Source organism: Salvelinus alpinus, chromosome 6, assembly GCF_045679555.1.
Source record: "Salvelinus alpinus chromosome 6, SLU_Salpinus.1, whole genome shotgun sequence".
Lineage (NCBI taxonomy): Eukaryota > Metazoa > Chordata > Actinopteri > Salmoniformes > Salmonidae > Salvelinus > Salvelinus alpinus.
The window spans coordinates 18,666,803-18,690,260 of record NC_092091.1 but is presented as its reverse complement, the minus strand read 5'-3'; the positions used below and the strand labels follow the sequence as shown (position 1 = coordinate 18,690,260).

Sequence of the window (23,458 nt, the reverse complement as noted above, 5' to 3'; positions counted from 1 at the left end):
GCTAATACTGAGCTAATAGTGCTTTGACGTGGGGATAAATAGGGAAGCAGGCAGGGGAAATATTTTAATGTTCAAGACATCAGAGACATTAATAAAATGGGGATAGTCTAATGTTGACCGGAGGGACTCAGTCTTTCTGGTTTTGGTTCTTTCAATTTAAGCGCTCCTTTTCGCGCTAACCTCAATTGTGACAGTTGTGCGCGGCCACGTAGCATATAGCTCCAGTGCTTGAGCGCGCCTCCTCCTCCTAACGACAGAGGGGGTGCGCGTTCTCCAGAGAGAAGGCTGGAGACTAGAGAGCGTGAGATCTCGGCTGCTGCGGTTGAGCTGCCGCTGCTGCTGCTGCTGAAGGGAAGGAGGAAAACATCATGAGCTCCAGGAAAGGTATGGAAATATTTTCTTTTTCAATTATTCCGACTACGGGACAGCTTTTGTTGGTTTTGATAAGAGGTGTTGAAATTACGCGCGTGCGGGGGTTTCCAACCTTTTTGGTTAAGGATGCCTGGACCGGCCAGCTATAGCTCGAGACTGATGTGTTGTTCTTTCTCTCTGTCCCTTCTCGGTGCTCGGACGTCGGTCCTACCTCTACATTAATCTAATCTCTTCTAGTGATGGCAATCCAGGCCCGAAAGAGAAGGCCCAAGGGGAAAAAAGACAAAGCAGCCCACGGAAGGAGGTAAGCAGGGCGGTGTTCGGAATGGAATGGAGTGGAAGTGGTATTTGGTGGTGCTGTGCTCATTTGTTATGTCTCTTGTGTCAGGTCGTGACAGCGGTTATTAAGCTTTCCATAGAACGTCAGCCAGCTAAATTGTCATTGTTGGCAGTGGCTGGTTGAGTAGCTGGTGCGAAGGCAACATACTAAGTCTGTTTTTGGCACGTATGGCAAACCGCACACATAGCAGGCATATTGCGAGGGCGGTGGTGCAGGTGCTGGTACGGGAACTCTGGTCCAGCTCGTCTGGGCGCTCCAACTGTGTGGTGTCGGAAGTTGCCATTGGCAACGTCCCTCGGGCCCCCTTGTGTATGGATAGGTCGATGGATATCTCGTGCCTGGAATGGCTTTTTGCCCAAGGAGGATATGAATTGCATGCTGGAGTTGTATATCGTAGGCCTAATACATCGGCAATGACTGACTCTTTCTGTGAAAACCCAACATGTTGTTGGGATTACCCAAACATGGGTTAATTTAACCATCAATTGGATATTTTTTAACTTTCATGCTGGTTGACCTAGCAGCTGGGTATTTTTGAATGTAATCCTTAGGTTATTTTTCAGGAGGCGTGGCTTATCAGGGGTGTGGCTTTAAGAAAGCTCTTATTGACAACCTGTGAGAGTAAATGTAATTCTTGTTCATCATGTTACATTTACATACTGCAAATCAACATTTTCTTTAAAATGTTTAGCATTTTACACATTCTTTTAGAATATAAAGATGATTTATTACCAGAGGTGTTGACTCGAGTGTGATTTGGACTCGCTAGACTTTGACTCTGAGCTTCAAGACTCGGGACTCGACTGACTTGAGACTGATGACTTGAAACTATCGGGCGAAAGCGGAGAAGGGAGGCGTGCCCTTCTCAAATCGAACAGTAATCTGCGCAACTCTGGAAGGCAGATAAGGCATTTTTATCAAAAGCAATCCCTTTTGCATGGGAAAACACAAAATCCTAGTAATTACTACACGTGATTATTTACGTCACTTTTGTTTAGAGCCGACTTCGCTGTGGGCTTTGAACTGGGAGCCTGGTGCCTGGGATCCAGCCCGGTTCCAAATTGAATGCAATAAACTTTCAGCTGATGCAAAACACGCCTACACGGATTAATCAAACCCCCTCAAGGAGAAGGTTTGTGGGGTTGCTAGTGTGAAACAATGGGAAAAATATAAACAATTCATACATATTTTAATAGGCTACATACAGAATAGCCTACCATTTGTATTTTATGTTTATACCTTTGCTTATTCGATCTGCATTGCACCAAATTCTTGTTGAAAAAAATATATAATCTGTGCTTCTCAACCAAAAAGTTGCAGTTCTTGACTGTTTACCAGTCATCAGCAATGATGCGCAAAGGCAGGCGCACATATACAGATTAGTGACCGGAAAGCGCTTGTTTAATTTTCTACAATTTTGCATGTCAAAAATAGAGTAGACTACCTAAATTGATATTATCCATATAAAGTACATTTTAGCAATCTGCTACAGACGCATCTTTGCTACAACAATCAGCCTGGTGTCATAGACCAGACTAGACTTAGTATGATGTGTTACGTTTGGTATGGTTAAATAAGACAGGTGGTTACTTAAGGTTGAGAGAAGGGTTAGCTAACATGCAAAGTAGTTGAAAAGTTGCTAAGTAGCTAAAATGCTAAAGTTGTCCGTAATGAGAGTTGAACTCACAATCTTTGGATTGCTAGACATGCTAAAGTTGTCCATTTTGAGATTCTAAATCACAACCTTTGGGTTGCTAGATGTTCGTGTTATATGCTCACCCACCCCGACCAACCACCCTACTTTCGTTTTTGCCTTAACCTTATCCTTTTAGCTAACCCATCCCCTAACCCTACCCATAACCCTTTAACTTAACTCCTTAACTTAACCTTAACTCTAACCCTAAGACCTAGCCTAGCTAACCTAGCCACCTAGCTAGAATTCGTAACATATCATACATTTAGCAAATTCGCAACATATTGTACATTTTGCAAATTCGTAACCTATTGTACGTGTTGCAATTCATAATATAATAATACGAATTGTAATTCGTAACATATCATACTAAATAGAGTGTTTTGGTTTTACATACAGATTAATACGAAATGCTCTGAGACCAGGTTGCAACAATAGGCTACCTGGTGTTTTCATTGATCATTTACATATTTCAGCTAGGCCTAGTTTGGGTGGGTTACAATTATATACCTCAGTGGTGGGTACTGGCTATATGTCTAAAGATAGCTGTAACATTACACTACCTTCAATACTTACAGTTTTACAACAAGCATTTCTCAATGGCTGGCCATGCCTTCCTCCTGGCGACTCCAACCTTGGCCAACAGCCCCGCCCCCCCCGCTGCTACTCGCCCAAGCCTCCCCAGCTTCTCCTTTACCCAAATCCAGATAGCAGATGTTCTGAAAGAGCTGGAAAACCTGGACCCATACAAATCAGCTGGGCTTGACAATCTGGACCCCCTATTTCTGAAACTGTCCGCCGCCATTGTCGCACCCCCTATTACCAGCCTGTTCAACCTCTCCTTCGTATCATCTGAGATCCCCAAGGATTGGAAAGCTGCCGCGGTCATCCCCCTCTTCAAAGGGGGAGACACCCTGGACCCAAACTGTTACAGACCTATATCCATCCTGCCCTGCCTATCTAAGGTCTTCGAAAGCCAAGTCAACAAACAGATCACTGACCATCTCGAATCCCACGTACCTTCTCCGCTGTGCAATCCGGTTTCCGAGCCGGTCACGGGTGCACCTCAGCCACGCTCAAGGTACTAAACGATATCATAACCGCCATCGATAAAAGACATTACTGTGCAGCCGTCTTCATCGACCTGGCCAAGGCTTTCGACTCTGTCAATCACCATATTCTTATCGGCAGACTCAGTAGCCTCGGTTTTTCTAATGACTGCCTTGCCTGGTTCACCAACTACTTTGCAGACAGAGTTCAGTGTGTCAAATCGGAGGGCATGTTGTCCGGTCCTCTGGCAGTCTCTATGGGGGTACCACAGGGTTCAATTCTCGGGCCGACTCTTTTCTCTGTATACATCAATGATGTTGCTCTTGCTGCGGGCGATTCCCTGATCCACCTCTACGCAGACGACACCATTCTATATACTTCCGGCCCTTCCTTGGACACTGTGCTATCTAACCTCCAAACGAGCTTCAATGCCATACAACACTCCTTCCGTGGCCTCCAACTGCTCTTAAACGCTAGTAAAACCAAATGCATGCTTTTCAACCGTTCGCTGCCTGCACCCGCACGCCCGACTAGCATCACCACCCTGGACGGTTCCGACCTAGAATATGTGGACATCTATAAGTACCTAGGTGTCTGGCTAGACTGCAAACTCTCCTTCCAGACTCATATCAAACATCTCCAATCCAAAATCAAATCAAGAATCGGCTTTCTATTCCGCAACAAAGCCTCCTTCACTCACGCCGCCAAACTTACCCTAGTAAAACTGACTATCCTACCGATCCTCGACTTCGGCGATGTCATCTACAAAATAGCTTCCAACACTCTACTCAGCAAACTGGATGCAGTTTATCACAGTGCCATTCGTTTTGTTACTAAAGCACCTTATACGACCCACCACTGCGACCTGTATGCCCTAGTCGGCTGGCCCTCGCTACATGTTCGTCGTCAGACCCACTGGCTCCAGGTCATCTACAAGGCTATGCTAGGTAAAGTGCCGCCTTATCTCAGTTCACTGGTCACGATGGCTACACCCACCCGCAGCACGCGCTCCAGCAGGTGTATCTCACTGATCATCCCTAAAGCTAAAACCTCATTTGGACGCCTTTCCTTCCAGTTCTCTGCTGCCTGCGACTGGAACGAATTGCAAAAATCTCTGAAGTATCTCCCTCAACAACTTTAAAAATCTGCTATCCGAGCAGCTAACCGATCGCTGCAGCTGTACATAGTCCATCTGTAAACTACCCACCCAATTTACCTACCTCACCCCCCATACTGCTTTTATTTATTTACTTTTCTGCTCTTTTGCACACCAGTATCTCTTCTTGCACATGATCATCTGATGATTTATCACTCCAGTGTTAATCTGCTAAATTGTAATTATTCGATTTATTGCCTACCTCATGCCTTTTGCACACATTGTATATAGATTCTCTTTTTTTCTACCATGTTATTGACTTGTTTATTGTTTACTCCATGTGTAACTCTGTGTTGTCTGTTCACACTGCTATGCTTTATCTTGGCCAGGTCGCAGTTGCAAATGAGAACTTGTTCTCAACTAGCCTACCTGGTTAAATAAAGGTGAAATAAATAAAAAATAAAAAAAATGAGATGAAGATGTATCTTTCAGGCAAATTAAATATGATATTTGTGAGGAAGAAAAAGGTGAGGGACAGATCATGCTTTCTATCCAATCCTGCAACCTCTGCTGCATACACGTAGGCCATATGATCCTGCTTGCTCTGGACTCCTGAGAAGTGACAATGTGACACGCTATCCCTAGTTGATATTGACTGCTAACATGAATGACTTTCAGATCAAAATGCAGGTAAAACACAGTTTATTTCGGTATCTTGTGTTTTGAAAATAAATGCATCACTGTTTATGGCTGTAATGACAGGCTCCATTTGCGCAGCGTTTATGCACAAGTGTTCGCCATTTGAGCACGTGTGTGCGCAGGGGTCAGAACCACTCCTTTTTGGGGACTGAGCTAGAAGAGATTGCTGATTTGATGTACAGCTATAGGATCTGGTCATATCTCAATAACCCAGCACCAATAACCCACCATCAACAACTCAACCTTGCTCTTTTTAAATAAAACAACCCAACTAAGTGACCCAATGCCTGCATTGGGTGAACAAAACAACCCAGTATTTTTTTTTCTGTACTAGGTTACTTCAGCTGCAACTGAGACTGAAACCCTGAACCTTGGTTGGAGGTTGTAAAAGAGATCTGACTGATGTGACAGGCTTCCTCGGCCTCATTGCAGTAATGACAGCACAGAGACAGATAAGCATCCCAAATGAATAAACTAGCTACTTTCGTCGGTTTAAAGGCACTATATGTGAATCACACTGGGGTCTGTGGCTGCTAGATGGCTGTTGGTGATGTAGCCTAACAGAGTGTGAGTGTTTGTGTAGACGAAGGACTTCTACTAGAGTGAGAATGATCTGGTGCAAATTTTGGTTTGGGTGTGTGAGTGCTGTCTATTGCATGGTGCGTGAGCCGTTTGTGACGAAGTGCAGTAGTTGGTATGCGCACAGCGGCACATTGGCCCTGTAAAGTGCATACGAATTGGTCTGGAGAGAGAGGAGCAGACTTCATGGCACAATGCTATTGAACCAAAGTCATCGGTGTAGTCACTGGCCACAATTAGGTGAATCCATACCAAGGTTCCGCCCACACAGGTGCGCTGTGGAAGGGGTTGGAATCGCTGTTGCTTCAGGAAACATTCACCAAATGATTCCGCACGTCACTCACAAACATGTCAAATAGAAATGTATTGAAGCACTGTTTTTTTTCTTCTTCTTCTTGCCATTAATTGAATGATGTTAGAAATGTATCTTGTTATCATGCTGTTATAATTAGCGATGCACGATATATCGGTAAGCATATCGGAATCAGACGATATTAGCTAAAAATGCCAACATCGGCCCGATGTCTAGTTTAACGCCGATGTGCAAAACCGATGTCATAGCTATGTAACGTAGGTAAATGAGGTAATGACGCCACGACAAATACTGCTTTACACGTGCAACACAGCATTCCTAACCTAGACCACAATGTCTGCTGTGTGGACCTATTTTGAAGTTTCAAAGGAAGATAACCAAAAGGCCATATGAAACATTTGTACTGCTATTATTTCCTGAGGAGGGGAGAGGGTGAAATCTTTCAATACCACAAACATAATTACTCATTTGAAAGTGCATCACCCCCAGATGTTCAGAGACTACTTAGAACAAAAGCAGAAAAATACTAAGGGCACACTTCCAGCAACTAAACAAGTTCAAGTCCAGCAGTCATTTGAAAGAGTAAGAACATTTCAGCAAGACAACTCAAAGGAAAAATCCATTAACGCCAAGATAATGGAATTCATTGCCCTTGACAATCAACCGTTCTCTGTCGTGGATGATGTTGGCTTTCGCCGACTGGACGAGCACCTCGAGCCCCAGTACACTGTATCAAGTAGGCGCTATTTTTCAGATGTTGCCCTACCGGAGTTACACAGTATTGTTGGAATGCACATCCATGAGCTGCTTGCTATGGGTGTTACTGCTATTAGCTTCACGACTGACATTTGGACCAGCAATGTCAGCCCTATGAGCATGTTGAGTCTGACAGCACAGTGGGTTGATAAGGATTTCGTACTGAGGAAAGCCGTATTGCATGCTCAAGAATGTGCTGGTTCTCATACCGCTGCTGCCATTTCAATGGCATTTGGGAACATGTTTGAAACATGAACACACTCCTAACGCCATTCAAACAACTAACTCGAGAAATAAGCTCATCAACTGCAACTGCAGCAGACGTGATACCCTCTGTCATGGCATTGAAATGCCTGCTCAACAAAACTGCCGACAGACCGTGGGGTTAAAACTTGCAAAAGTACTCTACAAGAGGCTGTGAACAAGCGATTTTGTGGCATTCTCTGAGCTGCTTTACGGTGTGGCCACCATACTCGATGCTAGGTACAAGGCCCGCTACTTCGATGCAGACAAGAAACAGGGTTTACGTGAAATGTTACAGACACAGTTGGACAAGATGGAAACAGACACAGTGACAGTGCGCACCGACGAAGAGGGGCCACGGACAGACAGAGCTGAAACTTCACTGCTTGACATGTATGATGAAATCCTGGTTGAGAATGAAACGACTGAACAAATGAACAACAAAACAGCACAGCAAGTAAGTGAAAGAAATAGGTTTTGATTATGTTTTACTGGTAATGGGGACTTAAATGCCAGCAAAATAACTTTTTGGTGTGTGTGTGTGTGTGTGTGTTTCAACTATTTAACTGTACTAGAATGCTTAAAAGGCAGCTAAAATTTTAAATATCGGTTATCGTTATTCATTTTTGGGGGGGGGGGGGCAAGGAAAATATCGGATATCGGTATCAGCCAAAAATGTCATATCGGTGCATCCCTAGTTTTACTGGATCTATTACAATGTATCTATCAATTTCAGTTGATTGAAATTGGGTCTATTGACATCATGTGTGACTTCATGAGTATTGACATTGCTCTGAAAGAGACCTTACAAAATTTACCTGTATCACACTCTATCTTGGCTTTTGCCACCTTTAAATGTCATAACTGTATGTTTTGTTAAAGCTTGGCTGCTGCTTGGAACAATCTCTCTGTAGAGACACACTTTGAGCCGGAGTGGAAACCACAACAAACAAACGCATGACATGTTCTCAGGTGACATCATAGCAATACTCAGGCAACAAGTTGTCCTTCCTGTCCATACATTTTCTGTGTGTGTGCATGTTTGTGCACGTGCGCATGAGCGTATAAGCTTATCATGTGTGCCCACGTGTGTATGTTGTTTTGTGTATGGGGTAGGCCCCTCAGGAGGGCTATGTCTACATGTCTGTCTATTGCTACAGACAGGAGGCTCATATAGACCTAACTGAAACCAGAGGGGGCCAAAGCAAAGCAGTCGTACCATTGACCCACATCACAGCCTCCTCGCCATTCATATGGAGAGAACTCTCTTCTGTTTGCACCCCCCAGCCCCTGGAGGGTTACGCCCACCCGTCGACCCCCCCCCTGCCTATTTGGCTGACATCTGACCTGGCCACACCCTGCCATCAGAACAACACAGGGCCTGAGAAAGGAAGATCACAACAAAGCTGGGAAGAACAGAGGCTCCTTTCACTGATCCTCAGCAACAGCTACAGCGAAACAGAACAGAACACACACACACACACACACACACACACACACACACACACACACACACACAGGAAGAGTGCTGCTGGGTGTGGTGCAGAGTGTATGTGTGTGTGTGAGAGAGAGTCTTCATGTCCATGTGTACATTTGTGTTAGGTTATGTAGATGGGATGGTTCTGAAATAGAGTATATTCTGCAGACAGTCTGAATTGGGCCTGAGTGCCTCATATTCTCTTCCATCTGTCTCATTCATGCTGCCTCTTGACAGATTAAGTTTGCTCACTGCCCTTTAAATGGTTTCTGGGGGAAGTTTTTTAGGCCTTGGCAGCCAGTTATTTCTACAAGACATAACTTATGACTTGATAGAATCTTTCGTCTTTGATTTGTTTTATGGTCTATGTTATGAACAAGGTATTGACTGTGTGTGGGGGTGGAGGGATAGAGGGATTTGTTCATCATCCTGGCCAGAGGTTCACTTTCTATCAGAACATGCACTTTTCATCCAACTGTTGCTTATTTATTCAGTGGTTTACAGTCGGTTAGTAACTAGTAATGTGATCCTATCACCAACTCATTCACACAGGCATACAGGAGGCTGCATGCTCACACTTATCCTGGCATGACTGCCTGGGCGACTGCCTGAATGAGTCATGGATCAACCTTTCCATGTCCAGCTTCAATGCTGCCAGAATTATTACATGATGATTATACCTGTTTGTAGTTAGTTTTTGCACTTTATATGCATTATCAGATAGATTTGTAGGTTAACACACTGAGATGAAGGATGGCTAAACCTCCCCTAACTCTAAAGATATGGTTCGAGATGACTCAGTCATCTCAATTCTGAGTTTATGATTTCTGCTAGCATTAAACTCAAAACCACTAGAGAAGCCATACTCAACTGGCGGACAGCGGTCCGGATCCGGACCCAAAACGGGGTCAATATGGACCGCAGGTCCCTACTTAAAAAATCATAGTTATTATAACCAGATTATGTGCCCAGGGGCCTCGTCCACCAGGGGTCCCCCATTTTCTTTTTGTTGAGTCACTCCAATATCATATGAACACCCATAAGACATGGCAAAATGGGTGCTAAAAACTGCTAAATGTTCTCAACGCCCTATGGCAAAATGTGTAGAATTGCAGCAACATTTTCTTTCTGGCAATAAGAGAGGTGTGAACAGTTTGGGGTTGCATGGGTTGCGTGTTGGCGGTTTGTTACTATGCCGATTAAATTACAATATTCATCCAAACCTTTGCCACTCACAGTGCATTCGGAAAGTATTCAGACATTTTGTTAGGTTACAGCCTTTTTCTAAAATTGATTAAAATGGTTACCAAAACATTTCTGCAGCATGTAAGGTCTCCAAGAACACAGTGGCCTCCAAAATTCTTAAATGGAAGAAGTTTGGAACCACCAAGACTCTTCCTAGAGCTGGCCGCCCGGCCAAACTAAGCAATCGGGGGAGAAGGGCCAACGGTCACTCTGACAGAGCTCCAGAGTTCTTCTGTGGAGATGGGAGAACCTTCCAGAAGGACAACCATCTCTGCAGCTCTCCACCAATCAGGCCTTTATGGTAGAGTGGCCAGACGAAATCCACTCCTCAGTAAAAGGCACATGACAGCTTGCTTGGTGTTTGCCAAAAGGAACCTAAAGGACTCTCAGACCATGAGAAACAAGATTCTCTGGTCTGATGAAACCAAGATTGAACTCTTTGGCCTGAATGCCATGCGTCATGTCTGGAGGAAACCTGGCATAGTGGTGGCAGAATCATGCTGTCGGGATGTTTTTCAGCGGCAGGGACTGGGAGACTAGTCAGGATCGAGGAAAAGATGAATGGAGCAAAGTACAGAGAGATCCTTAATGAAAACCTGCTCTAGAGTGCTCAGGACCTCAGACTGGGGCGAAGGTTCACCTTCCAACAGAACAATGACCCTAAGCACACAGCCAAGACAATACAGGAGTGGCTTCGGGACAAGTCGCTGAATCAAATCAAATGTATTTATATAGCCCTTCTTACATCAGCTGATATATCAAAGTGCTGTACAGAAACCCAGCCTAAAACCCCAAACAGCAAGCAATGCAGGTGTAGAAGCACGGTGCCTAGGAAAAACTCCCTAGAAAGGCCAAAACCTAGGAAGAAACCTAGAGAGGAACCAGGCTATGAGGGGTGGCCAGTCCTCTTCTGGCTGTGCCGGGTGGAGATTATAACAGAACATGGCCAAGATGTTCAAATGTTCATAAATGACCAGCATAGTCAAATAATAATAATCACAGTAGTTGTCGAGGGTGCAGCAAGTCAGCACCTCAGGAGTAAATAGCAGTTGGCTTTTCATAGCCGATCATTAAGAGTATCTCTACCGCTCCTGCTGTCTCTAGAGAGTTGAAAACAGCAGGTCTGGGACAGGTAGCACGTCCGGTGAACAGGTCAGGGTTCCATAGCCGCAGGCAGAACAGTTGAAACTGGAGCAGCAGCACGGCCAGGTGGACTGGGGACAGCAAGGAGTCATCATGCCAGGTAGTCCTGAGGCATGGTCCTAGGGCCATTGAGTGGCCCAGCCAGAGCCCGGACTTGAACCAGAACGAACATCTCTGGAGAGACCTGAAAATAGCTGTGCAGCGACACTTCCCATCCAACCTGACAGAGCTTGAGAGGATCTGCAGAGAAGAATGGGAGAAACTCCCCAAATAGAGGTGTGCCAAGCTTGTAGCGTCATACCCAAGAAGTCTTCGATACTGTAATCGCTACCAAAAGTGCTTCAACAAAGTACTGAGTAAAAGGTCTGAATACTTATGTAAATGTTATCTTTCAGTTTTTTACTTTTAAATAGTAAAAAAATAAATTTGCAAACATTTCTAAAAACCTGTTTTTGCTTCGTCATTATGGGGTATTGTGTGTAAATTGATGAGAGAGAAAAAACAACTATTTAATCAATTTTAGAATAAGGCTGTAACGTAAGAAAATGTGGAAAAAGTCAAAGGGTCTGCATACTTTCCAAATGCACTGTATAAACTGTGTGTGACCGGACCTTCTTAAATAGTGCTTGAGTACCCATGCGCCAGAGCTTCAATGACATTGCCATAATTCTGTGTATCACAGCGTTTGTGTTGTTAGTGATACTGTATCTTAACTCCTAACTCCTATAAATATCCCAGCCTCAGTGCTAACAGTGTGTGTCGTATAATTCTGCTCCCTCCCTGTGTACTGCTGTAATGTAGATCCCTGTATGAGCCCAATGCAGACTGATTGATGTTGCTACATCAACAGCATTGATTTTTGTCTTGTGTTTCGCCAGCTGATGGAAGATGGGAGCAGGCTAGCGAACAGGACTGTGTGTGGTGCAATGGAGTGAGGCAGCCAGGTAGCGTAATGTTCTCTGGAATTCAGACAAATGTTTTTTCTGCGGTAGCTGAATAATATTGCTGCAGCTTACAACTCCCACTCTTGGAGTTAAGTCAAAGTTATAAATAGGTATATATAATTATAATATAATATGCCATTTAGCAGATGCTTTTATCCAAAGCAACCTACTCTCATACATTTTACGTACAGGTGGTCCCAGAAATCGAACCCACTATCCTGCCATTGCTAGGGCGATGCTCTACTAACTGAGCTACAGAGGACCATGGTACCTGACTACGTTGTGGTGGTTCTTCTATGGAAGTCAGAGGACTAGGTACAGGCTTCAACGTTGTCTGAGCAGACCTCAGCACAACCGCTGACTTAGGTTAATTCATTCATTTAATTGATTCCCAGAGAGGATCACTTAGTGATGGTGAAGAGCCAATACAGCGGACCAGACCTTGTTGGTTGGTTCTGCTGACTGGACATCAGTGACCTGAAGCTTATATGCACTTGTTTACGGTTTGTTTGTGTAGATTGTCAATTCACATTGCTAGTGATGAGAGCTGTGCCATATAGGCCTTATCAGTACCGTATATGTCCCTGGTCAGAGATGTATGGACTGAGAGTGTGTCAAAGGGAAGTGTATTTGAGTGTGAGTGAGCAAGAGGGGGAAGCTCAGGAGTTCAGTCCCTGTTGGACAGATCTGCTCAGCCAATGCTGCTTCATCGATACTGTGGCCTGGCTGAATGGATCTGATATCCACAGCTCAGCAGAGTAGTTGGCCCATGTGATGTACTAGGCAGTATGCACTACCCTCTATAGCGCCTTGTGGTCAGAACCCAAGCGGTTGACTTACCAACTAGTGAGGCAGCCAGTCAAGATGCTTTCAATGGTACAGCTGTATAACTTTTTGAGGATCTGAGGGCCAATGGCAAATCTTTTCAGCCTCCTGAGGGGGAGGAGGCGTTGTTGTGCCTTCTTCACGACTGTCTTGGTGTGTGTGAACTAGAGGTTGACCGATTATGATTTTTCAACGCCGATACCGATTATTGGAGGACCAAAGAAATCCGATACCGATTAATCGGCCGATTTTTATAATAATATTTGTAATAATGACAATTACAACAATACTGAATGAACACTTTTATTTTAACTTAATATAATACATAAATAAAATCAATTTAGTCTCAAATTTGGTTTAAATAATGCAAACACAGTGTTGGAGAAGAAAGTAAAAGTGCAATATGTGCCATGTAAAAAAGCTCATGTTTAAGTTCCTTGCTCAGAACATGTGAAGGCTGGTGGTTCCTTTTAACATGAGTCTTCAATATTCCCAGTTAAGAAGTTTTAGGTTGTAGTTATTATAGGAATTATAGGACTATTTCTCTCTAAACCATTTGTATTTCATATACCTTTGACTATTGGATGTTCTTATAGGCACTATAATATTGCCAGCCTAATCTTGGGAGTTGAAGTCATAAACAGCGCTGTGCTTCAAGCATTGCAAGCTGCTGGAAAACGCAGGAAAGTGCTGTTTGAATGAATGCTTAGAAGCCTGCTGCTGCCTACCACCGCTCAGTTAGACTGCTCTATCAAATATCAAATCATAGACTTAATTATAATATAATAAACACACAGAAATACGAGCCTTAGGTCATTTAATATGGTCAAATCCGGAAACTATCATTTTGAAAACAAAACGTTTATTCTTTCAGTGAAATACAGAACCGTTCCATATTTTATCAAATGGGTGGCAACCCTAAGTCTAAATATTGCTGTTACATTGCACAACCTTCAATGTTATGTCATAATTATGTAAAATTCTGGCAAATTAATTACGGTCTTTGTTAGGAAGAAATGGTCTTCACACAGTTCGCAACGAGCCAAGCGGCCCAAACTGCTGCATATACCCTGACTCTGCTTGCACTGGAACACAAGAGAAGTGACACAATTTCCCTAGTTAATATTGCCTGCTAACATGAATTTCTAAATATGCAGGTTTAAAAAAAAAAATAATAATACTTGTGTGTTGATTTTAAGAAAGGCATTGATGTTTATAGTTAGATACATTGGTGCAATGATAGTGCTTTTTTCACAAATGCGCTTTTGCTAAATCATCACCCATTTGGCGAAGTAGACTGTGATTCAATGATAAATTAACAGGCACCGCATTGATTATATGCAACGCAGGACAAACTAGTTAAACTAGTAATATCATCAACCATGTGTAGTTAACTAGTGATTATGTTAAGATTGATTGTTTTTTATAAGATAAGTTTAATGCTAGCTAGCAACTTACCTTGGCTTCTTGCTGCACTCGCGTAACAGGTGGTCAGCCTGCCACGCAGGCATCCAAAAATGCAGATTACCGATTGTTATGAAAACTTGAAATTGGCCCTAATTAATCTGTCGACCTCTAGTGTGGACCATGATAATTCCTTATTGATGTGGACACCAAGGAACTTGAAGCTCTCGACCCACTCCACTACAGCCCCGTCGATGTGGATGGGGGCATGCTCGTCCCTCCGTTTCCTGTAGTCCACAATCAGCTCCTTTGTCTTACTGACAGTGAGGTAGAGGTTGTTGTTCTAGCACCACACTCCGAGGTCACTGACCTCCTCCTTATAGGCTGTCTCATCATCGTCAGTGATCAGGTCTACCACCGTCTTATCGTCAGCAAACTTATTGATCATGGGTGAACGCACCCATGATCAATAAGTTTGCTGACGATAAGAGGGAAGTGGGAAGTGTTCAGAGGGAAGTGTTCAGTCCCAGGGTCCTGAGCTTAGTGATGAGCTTGGAGGGCACTATGGTTTTGAACACTGAGCTGTAGTCAATGAACAGCATTCTCACATAGGTGGGAGAGGGTAGTGTGGAGTGCAATAGAGATTGCGTCATCTGTGGATCTGTTGGTGCGGTATGCGAATTGGAGTGGATCCAGGGTGTCTGGGATGATGTTGTTGATCGAGCCATGACCAGCCTTTCAAAGCATTTCATGGCTACAGATGTGAGTGCTACGGGGCGATCTTGGTTTTCTCTGCGTTCTTGGGCACAGGGACTTTGGTGGTCTGTTTGAAGCATGTAGGTATTACAGACTGGGTCAGAGAGAGAATGAAAATGTCAGTGAAGACACTTGCCAGCTGGACAGCGCATGCTCTGAGTATGCGTCCTGGTAATCCGTCTATCCCTGCGGCCTTGTGAATGTTAACCAATTTAAAGGTCTTACTCACACAGTCGTCCGGAACAGCTAGTGCCCTCATGCATGGTTCAGTGTTGCTTGTCTCGAAGCCAGAATATAAAGCATTTAGCTCGTCTGGCAGGCTCGCATCACTTGCCAGCTCGCTTCTGGATTTCCATTTTAATCCGTGATAGTTTGCAAGCCATGCCACATCTAACGAGCATCAGAGCCGGCGTAGTAGGATTCGATCTTAGTCCTGTATTGACGCTTTGCCTGTTTTTGGAGGTTGTAGCGGGATTTCTTATAAGCATCCATATTAGTGACCCTTCTCTTGATAGCAGCAGCTCTTGCCTTTAGCTCAGAGTTTTGTTGGCTATAGTTGCACAGGTGACATGCTGGTAAAAATTTGGTAAAACTTATTTCAGTTTCCTTGCGTTAAAATCACAGGCCACAAGAAGGATGAGCATTTTCTTGTTTGCTTATGGCCCTATACAGCTCGTGGAGTGTTGGCTGTAGTGCCAGCATTGGTTTGTGGTGGTAAATATACAGCTACAAAAAATAAATATAAAAACTCTCTTGGTAAATAGTATGGTCTGCAGCTTATCATGAGGTATTCTAATTTAAGCAAGCAAAATCTCAAGACTTCCTTAACATTAGAGATCGTGCACCAGCTGTTTTTAACACATTCCTCCCCGCTTCGTCTTAACCGAGGCTGCCGTCCTGCTGTCCGGTTTAGACGATGCATGGAAAAACCAGCTAGATGTGTATTATCCATGTCCTTGTTCAGCCACGACTCCGAGAAACATCGAATATTACAGTTCTTCAGGTCCCGTTGATAGGATTGTCTCGAACGGAGCTTGTCCAGTTTATTCTCTAGTGACTGTACGTTCGTCAATAGAACGGAGGGTAGAGGCGGATTATTGGCTCGCCAACGTAGTCTTGTCAGGATGCTGGCTCATATGCCTCTTGTGAGCCGTCGCTTATAATTTTGAGTCTTGGGGATTGGGGCCTGGCCCGGAGTAAGCAGAACGTACAGAGCTGCCAACTCGTTGAAATTTAAAGTATTATCAAAATCAAGGTTAGTGATCGCTGTTCTGATGTCCAAAAACAAATAAAATAGCTATCCACTGCAGCGCCATCTAAAGGCTGTTTGTGTTGAATTCAAGCCAAGCCCATAATCCTCACACACCCACTCACTTCTGAGCTTGTTATGGTAACATGAGATTATATTAAGCAGCCTACTCTGGTTGTCAACAGACACTTTCAAGACAATAAGACGTTCTGAGGTGCCTCTGTCAAATATTACAGTTGTAATATAAAACCAGCTAAACCATAGGCCAATGCAGGCTGTGTCATGATATCTAGATCAGTTGTTATTACCGTTTAGCTCACACTGATGACTGTATAACGATTGGGTAGGCTATATGAACGCAATCTACTAATATGGGGGAATCCTGTGTTTTGGTATATGCATTGGACAGAATAGCTAAGATATCTCTCACAGGGAGAATGGTTTATTTGAGTTTGATAAGGCAACATCATATTGATGATAAGGTCCCAGTGTGTGATATGCTCTACCTGAAGGTTCTCCTCAGGTAGGACACAGTGAAGGAGTAGTACTGATTGAATGGAGGCTAATTGAATGTGGATTGTGGAAGTGCACCACCAGTGGAATAAGCACCAGGAGTGTTTTAGGTAGGGCTATGGGTATTCATGTGTAGAGTCCAGAAGAGGATCCCCTTCGTCTACACTGGGCTTGAAGTGATGTTGAGTTGATTTAGACATGATTATTTTGAGCATTTTAACAGGGGTTCTTCAGCTTATATATATTTATACTCGGTATTAATGATGGTTAACTGTGGGTAAGTAGACTAACCCATTTTGGTTGCTGATTATAAGGATCCACAGATTACTGCCAAATCCACAAAACAAGGATGACCCATATTTGGTAGAACCAGCGGCTAGCCTATCCATTTAATCCACATTAAGGCCTAATGATTAGGACTGGCACTGGCACCATGTTCTCCTCAGGATTTGGTGGTGGATTTTGAAAAATGTTTTGATGTAGTATAGTTGCTGCTTAGTAAGATCAGACAGGCTTCTGGTCCTGTAAAACTACTGGAGTGATGAGATGCAAGGTTCATCATACATGGGTAAATAAGATGTTGTACTGGAGGGTTAACCTACATTCAATCAGTTTGCTTCTCATAACATATCTGAGCTGCAGTCCAGTTCCAGCCAGGCCATCGAGGGAAGATGGAGGCATTAGGGCATGTAAATCTGTGTTCACATTCACTCACAGAGGATGCCAGTGATGGTGAAGACTCAAAGAAACAGCTCTCTCCTGCCCTCTGCTGGTGGTTAAAGGTGAAGCGGAGAGAGAGAAAAGAGGTGTTATTGTGTTCATGTAGTTGACCATCTTTTCTATTCATCCTCCTCTCTGGCCCCATATCTGATCATGAGAGTTTCTGATATTCTGAGAAGAGCTGCAAATAGAGTAAGCCTAAGGCTTGTGTGTGAGAGAAATAACAAGAGATGTTGTGCCTCATACATTGTGTGATCACAACCAAGGCGTCTGCCAACTGCCCAGGCATCGAGATGGCAGTGTTGTGCTATGTGTTTGCCTATATGACCGTATGTATCTGACCTAGTCAATGGGTTAGTGTAAAACTCTCCCATCCACTAAAGTGTGTGTGTGTTCACGTGCACGTGTCTGTTCTTGTTGGGTTCAGGATTATCCAGCAGCTCTAAGCCTACCTGCCAATAATACAATTGGTGGGTGTGTCTCTCTCTCCTCTATTTGTCAAATCAAATCAAAGTTTATTGGTTGCGTACACAGATTTGCAGTTGTTATTGCAGGTGCAGCGAAAAGCTTGTGTTTCTAGCTCCAACAGTGCAGTATACCTAGTAATAAAAAAGTAAAAGTAAATAATAAACAAATATAATCCAGAAAAATAAGGAAATGACACACAATAATCACATTAGACAATCATTATGTATTATCAATGATATAGCAATTATACTGTACACAAATATAAATGCAACATACAACAATTTAAATGATTTTACTGAGTTACAGTTCATATAATGAAATCAGTCCATTGAATAAATTCATTACACCCTAATCTATGGATTTCACTTGACTGGGCAGGGCTGCAGCCATGGGTGGGCCTGGTTCCTCAGTGGGTGGGCCTGGCTAGGCATAGGCCCACCCACTTGGCAGCCAGGCCAACCCACTGAGGAGCCAGGCCCAGCCAATCAGAATTAGTTTTTCCCTACAAAAGGGCTTTATTACAGACATAAATACTACCTCAGCACCCCCCCACCTCCCCTCAGACGATCCCACATGTGAAGAAGCCGGATGTGGAGGTCCTGGGCTTGCGTGGTTACAAGTGGTTTGTGGTTGTGAGGCCAGTTGGACGTACTGCTTTATTCTCTAAAACGACATTCGTTGGAGGCAATTTATGGTAGAGAAATTAACATTCAATTCAACAGATATTTCTGCAGTCAGCGTGCCAATTCCACACTCCCTTTAAACTTGAGATGTCTGTGGCATTGTGTTGTGTCACAATCTGTACATTTTAAAAGTGGCCTTTTATTGTCCCCAGCACAAGGTGCACCTGTGTAATGATCAAGCTGTTTAATCAGCTTCTTGATATGCCACACCTGTCAGGTGGATGGATTATCTTGGCAAAGGAGAAATGCTCACTAACAGGAATATACACACATTTGTGCACAGAATTTGAGAGAAATACGCTTTTTGTGCGTATGGAATATTTCTGGAATTTGTTATTTCAGCTCATGAAACATGGGAACAACACTTTACATGTTGCGTTTATATTTTGGTTCAGTGTAGTTAGTATTGATATTACTTAGGCTAATTGTAGTGACAGGAATTCTAACCGTTACTGTGAGATTGGACCCTCACCAGGCGGGGGGAGGAGATTTATTTGTCTCGTTATCTATCTGCCCCAGCCGATGTGCTAAAATGTGTGGGTGTGTGAGTGGCCTGGGGTGGCAGGTAGCCTAGCGGTTAGAGTGTTGGGCCAGTAATCAAAAGGTTGCTGGTTTGAATCCCTGAGTGTGCCCTCGAGCAAGGCACTTAACCATAATTGCCCCGGTAAGGGACTCTGGATGTGTGTGTGTGTGTGTGTGTACAACCACACAGACAGTTCAGACTGTAAACACTTTCTCTATCCTGTCACCTGAGATACCATTGTAAACACACTAATCTCTATCCAATCAGGGGTGCTGGCTGAGCATGAACACACACACACACACACACACACACCCCCTCACATGGTGAGATGAGCTGTCCCAAACACCCTTCCATCCAGGATGAGACAGGGAAGACTGTAGACAGCAGTTACTAGCTATCCAGTGTAACATCTGAGTCAAATAAGAATAATACATTTGCTTTCATTGATTATCAGAACATTTCTTTGTCACACTTTTCTTACCTCAAATCAAATACGTTTTTTATTGGTCACTTACACATATTTAGCAGATGTTATTTTCGGGTGTAGCGAAATGCTTGTGTTCCAAGCTCCAACAGTGCAGTAATATCTAACAATACACACAAATCTAAAAGTAAAATAATGGAATTAAGAAATATATAAGTATTAGGACGAGCAATGTCGGAGTGGAATTGACTAGAACACAATAGAATTCAGTATATACATATGAAATGAGTAAAATGGTATGTAAACATTATTCAAATGACCAGTGTTCCATTATTAAAGTGACCAGTGATTCCATGTTTATGTACATAGGGCAGCAGCCTCTAAGGTGCATGGTTGAGTAACCTTGTGGTAGCCAGCTAGTGACTAAGTTCAGGGCAGGGTACTGGGTGGAGGACGGCTAGTGATGGCTGTTTAACAGTCTGATGGCCTTGAGATAGAAGCTGTTTTTCAGTCTCTCGGTCCCAGCTTTGATGCACCTGTACTGACCTAACTTTCTGAAATGATAGTGAGGTGAAAAGGCTGTGGCTCAGGTGGTTGATGTCCTTAATGATCTTTTTGCCATGCCTGTGACATCGGGTGCTGTAGGTGGAGGGCAGGCAGTGGGCCCCCAGTGATGCGTTGGGCTGACCGCACCACCCTCTGGAAAGCCAGTTTCGCATCATTTCATTGTGTTAGTATTTAATAAAGGTACATTGGTCACAGCTGGTTATATGAATATGACAAATGGAAAGCTTGCATTCTTCCTTAAGCTCAAGGTATTACTGTTAGTTGTAACACATATCTCTCATTGTTGTGTACTGTGCACCATGCAGCTTTTAGCAGTGATGTTTAATCATGCTTTACTAATACATTATGAAAGTATTAAACATAGTCTTGTCAGAATTAGTCTGTTTCCCTACCCCATGACTGTTTTATTTCTTCCCAATGCCTTGGTTTGCTGTTTCAATGGTTTATATTTGGTCAAAATAATATTGTGTTCAATTTGAGGTGCAGGGAAAGTGCAGTTCTCTCAGTGAACACCAGAGGGCTCTATGACACCATCCAGTTTGATCCAGTTCTGCTGTTGTTGGTGAATAGAGGCTTTGTGTAGACCAAAACAAACATATGAATTGAATGCTGCTGCTGTTGTTGTTGTTGTTGTGCATAGTGTGCATGAGAACCATGATACCTAGTGAAATCTTAGTAGGTCATAGCTGCTGTGTCTTATATCAAGCCATTATATGTGACATATCTATGGGTGAAACTGTGAAGGTGAAGTGGATATCTGAAAGTGCATGTGTTAATGGCATTGCGTTTCAGCCATTTTGTGTCTGAGCAGAGCCCTCCGTTCGAGACAATCCTGAGCAGAGCCCCTAATAATGTGCCAGATATAATGGCTGTGGTTTAATGAAGCTGCAGCTGCCTGACAAGAGGTCAGAGTGAAGGGTGGGAGAGGGCAAAGGTCATCAGTCTTCATCCATCAATTAAACACATACCACTTAATTATCTAATGAAGCTGCATACTGCCCCCGTCCCACCACCTGCTGGCTGGCTGGCTGGCTGGCTGGCTGGCTGGCTGGCTGTGCGTACGCAGTATGTTCTATAGTGTAATGAGTCACAGTAAGCAGATAGAGTGCCAGCTGCTTACTTGTCCTATCTCTGGGGAAAGAAGGTGCACTCAACAGTGTTCAACAACCAGGAAGTGTGTGGGTGTGTGCATGTGCACGCGCAAATGTGAAAGGCATGTTTTGACCTGTGTGTATAATGTCATATTGTATGTTAGAAGTACATGGATCCTAAGGAGGCACGTCTATATGGAGTTCTGTAAGGATGACTGAACTCGGCCCGCTCTAGGCCAGACCTGGGGCCATCAGTCTATCAATCAATCTGCCTACTCCTGCTAACCCACACCAGGCGTCAGGTAGTAGTAGGGCACATAGGGTCAATCACAGATAGGCTTGTAGGGCTTAGGGAATTAAGTCAATTATAGGGAGCCAGATCTTCTCAAGTTCTCTTTAAAAGGACAAGTTGTTGTTGTTTGTGTGTTGTTGGACAAAGCCTCTTGTGTGTTGTTGGACACACACACAAAGACACACACTGGAGGTGTATGTGTGTGTGTGTAGTGTGTGTGTAGTGCGTGTAGTGTGCGTGTAGTGCGCGTGTGTACTTGCAAGCAGGCAGGCTTTGGTTGTGTGTCTACTTGGGATTTGGACCCTTTTCCTCTCCATCCCTCCTTCTCCCCGCCTGTCTCTCTCTGTCTATGTGTCCTTATCTGCCTTCTCTGTCTCTGCCTAGCTCTCTCTATCGCTCTCTCTCTGTCGCTCTCTCTGTCTCTCTCTGTGTCTCTCTCTCTCTGCCATGATCTGCCTTCTCTGTCTCTACCTAGCTCTCTCTGTCGCTCTCTCTGTCTCTCTCTGTGTCTCTCTCTCTCTGCCATGATCTGCCTTCTCTGTCTCTACCTAGCTCTCTCTATCGCTCTCTCTCTCTGTCGCTCTCTCTGTCTCTCTCTGTGTCTCTCTCTGCCATGATCTGCCTTCTCTCTCTCTGTCTCTACCTAGCTCTCTCTATCGCTCTCTCTCTCTGTCGCTCTCTCTGTCTCTCTCTCTCTGTCATAATCTGCCTTCTCTCTCTCTGTCTCACACTGTCTCTCACTGTCTCTCTGTCTCTGTCGCTCTCTCTCCTTTCCTCAGTACCACCAGGCATTGAGAGAAGTAGGCCACTAAAATACTGGCTCCCAAAATATCACTGCTAGTGAGACCCTCTACTCTCTCTCTCTTACAGCCAGGAGACAGGACCTCTCATCCTCTTTTTTTCCTATCCTCCTTTTTCTCGCCACAGCTCCACCTAGAGCTTCAATCCCTCTGAAAGACATGGGCTAACATGCAGAAAGGACATCCTAGACCTGTGAGAGCGAGTGTGAGAGCGAGTGTGAGAGCGAGCGAGTGTATGAGCTTGCAACAGGTGTAGACTAACAGTGAAATTCTTACTTATGGACCCTTCCCAACAATACAGAGAGAAAGAAATAATAGAAAAATAATAACAGGAGAATTAAATACACAATGAGTAACAGTAACAAGATATTCTAAACTAAGTGTTTTGATCATTTTCAAATGTAGTAACATGTCAATGTAGAATAAATTACCCTTTACATGATACCATAGAAGCAGTGTTCTGATGGTAATGGGGATACCTTGGCAAACATGTCAGAGTGGTCATAAAATCAAACAAAAGTTTATTGGTCCTGTGAAAATCCATAAAAATCATTAAAAAGTTATATAGGATGAGCCATGACTAGAATACAGTATATACATATCAAGTGGGTGAAACCGTAGTGGTGACTGTTTAACAGTCTGATGACCTGAAGATAGAAGCTGTTTCTCAGTCTCTTGGTTCCAGCTTTGATGCACCTGTACTGTCTCCGCCTTCTGGATGGTAGCAGGGTGAACCGGCAGTAGCTCGGGTGGATGATGTCCTTGATGATCTTTTTGGCCTTCCTGTGAAATCGGGTGCTGTAGATGTCCTGGAGGGCAGGCAGTGTGCCTCCGGTGATGCATTGGGCTGAACGCACCACACTCTGGAGAACCCTGCGGTTGCGACCTGCAATTGCCGTACCAGGCGGTGATACAACCTGACAGGATGCTCTCAAGGGTGCATCTGTAGACATTTGTTAGGGTCCTAGGGGCCAAGCTGGATTTCTTCAGCCTCCTGAGGCGCTGCAGGAAATTGAAGCTCGATGTGGATGGGGGTGTGCTGTCTCCTGTAGTCCACGATCAGCTCCTTCATTTTGTTGACATTGAGAGAGAGAGGTTATTTTCCTGGCACCACTCCGCCAGTGTGCCCACCTCCTCCCTGTAGGCTGTCTCGTCGTTGTTGATAATCAGGCCTACCACTGTTGTGTCGTCAG

At 44.0% G+C, this 23,458-nt stretch overlaps 1 protein-coding gene across 2 annotated transcripts in view; it reads left to right on the top strand.

Moving 5' to 3' along the window:
• Positions 1-233: 233 nt before the first annotated feature.
• The window catches only part of LOC139578289 (SRSF protein kinase 2-like), a 95,460-nt gene continuing 72,235 nt past the window's right edge, over positions 234-23,458 (top strand). For both annotated transcript variants that reach the window (XM_071405693.1, XM_071405692.1), the window contains exons 1-2: positions 234-384; positions 610-676. In XM_071405693.1, coding sequence (XP_071261794.1) covers positions 369-384; positions 610-676 — 83 coding nt within the window. In that variant the 5' untranslated portion in view covers positions 234-368. The remainder of the gene's footprint in view (positions 385-609; positions 677-23,458) is intronic.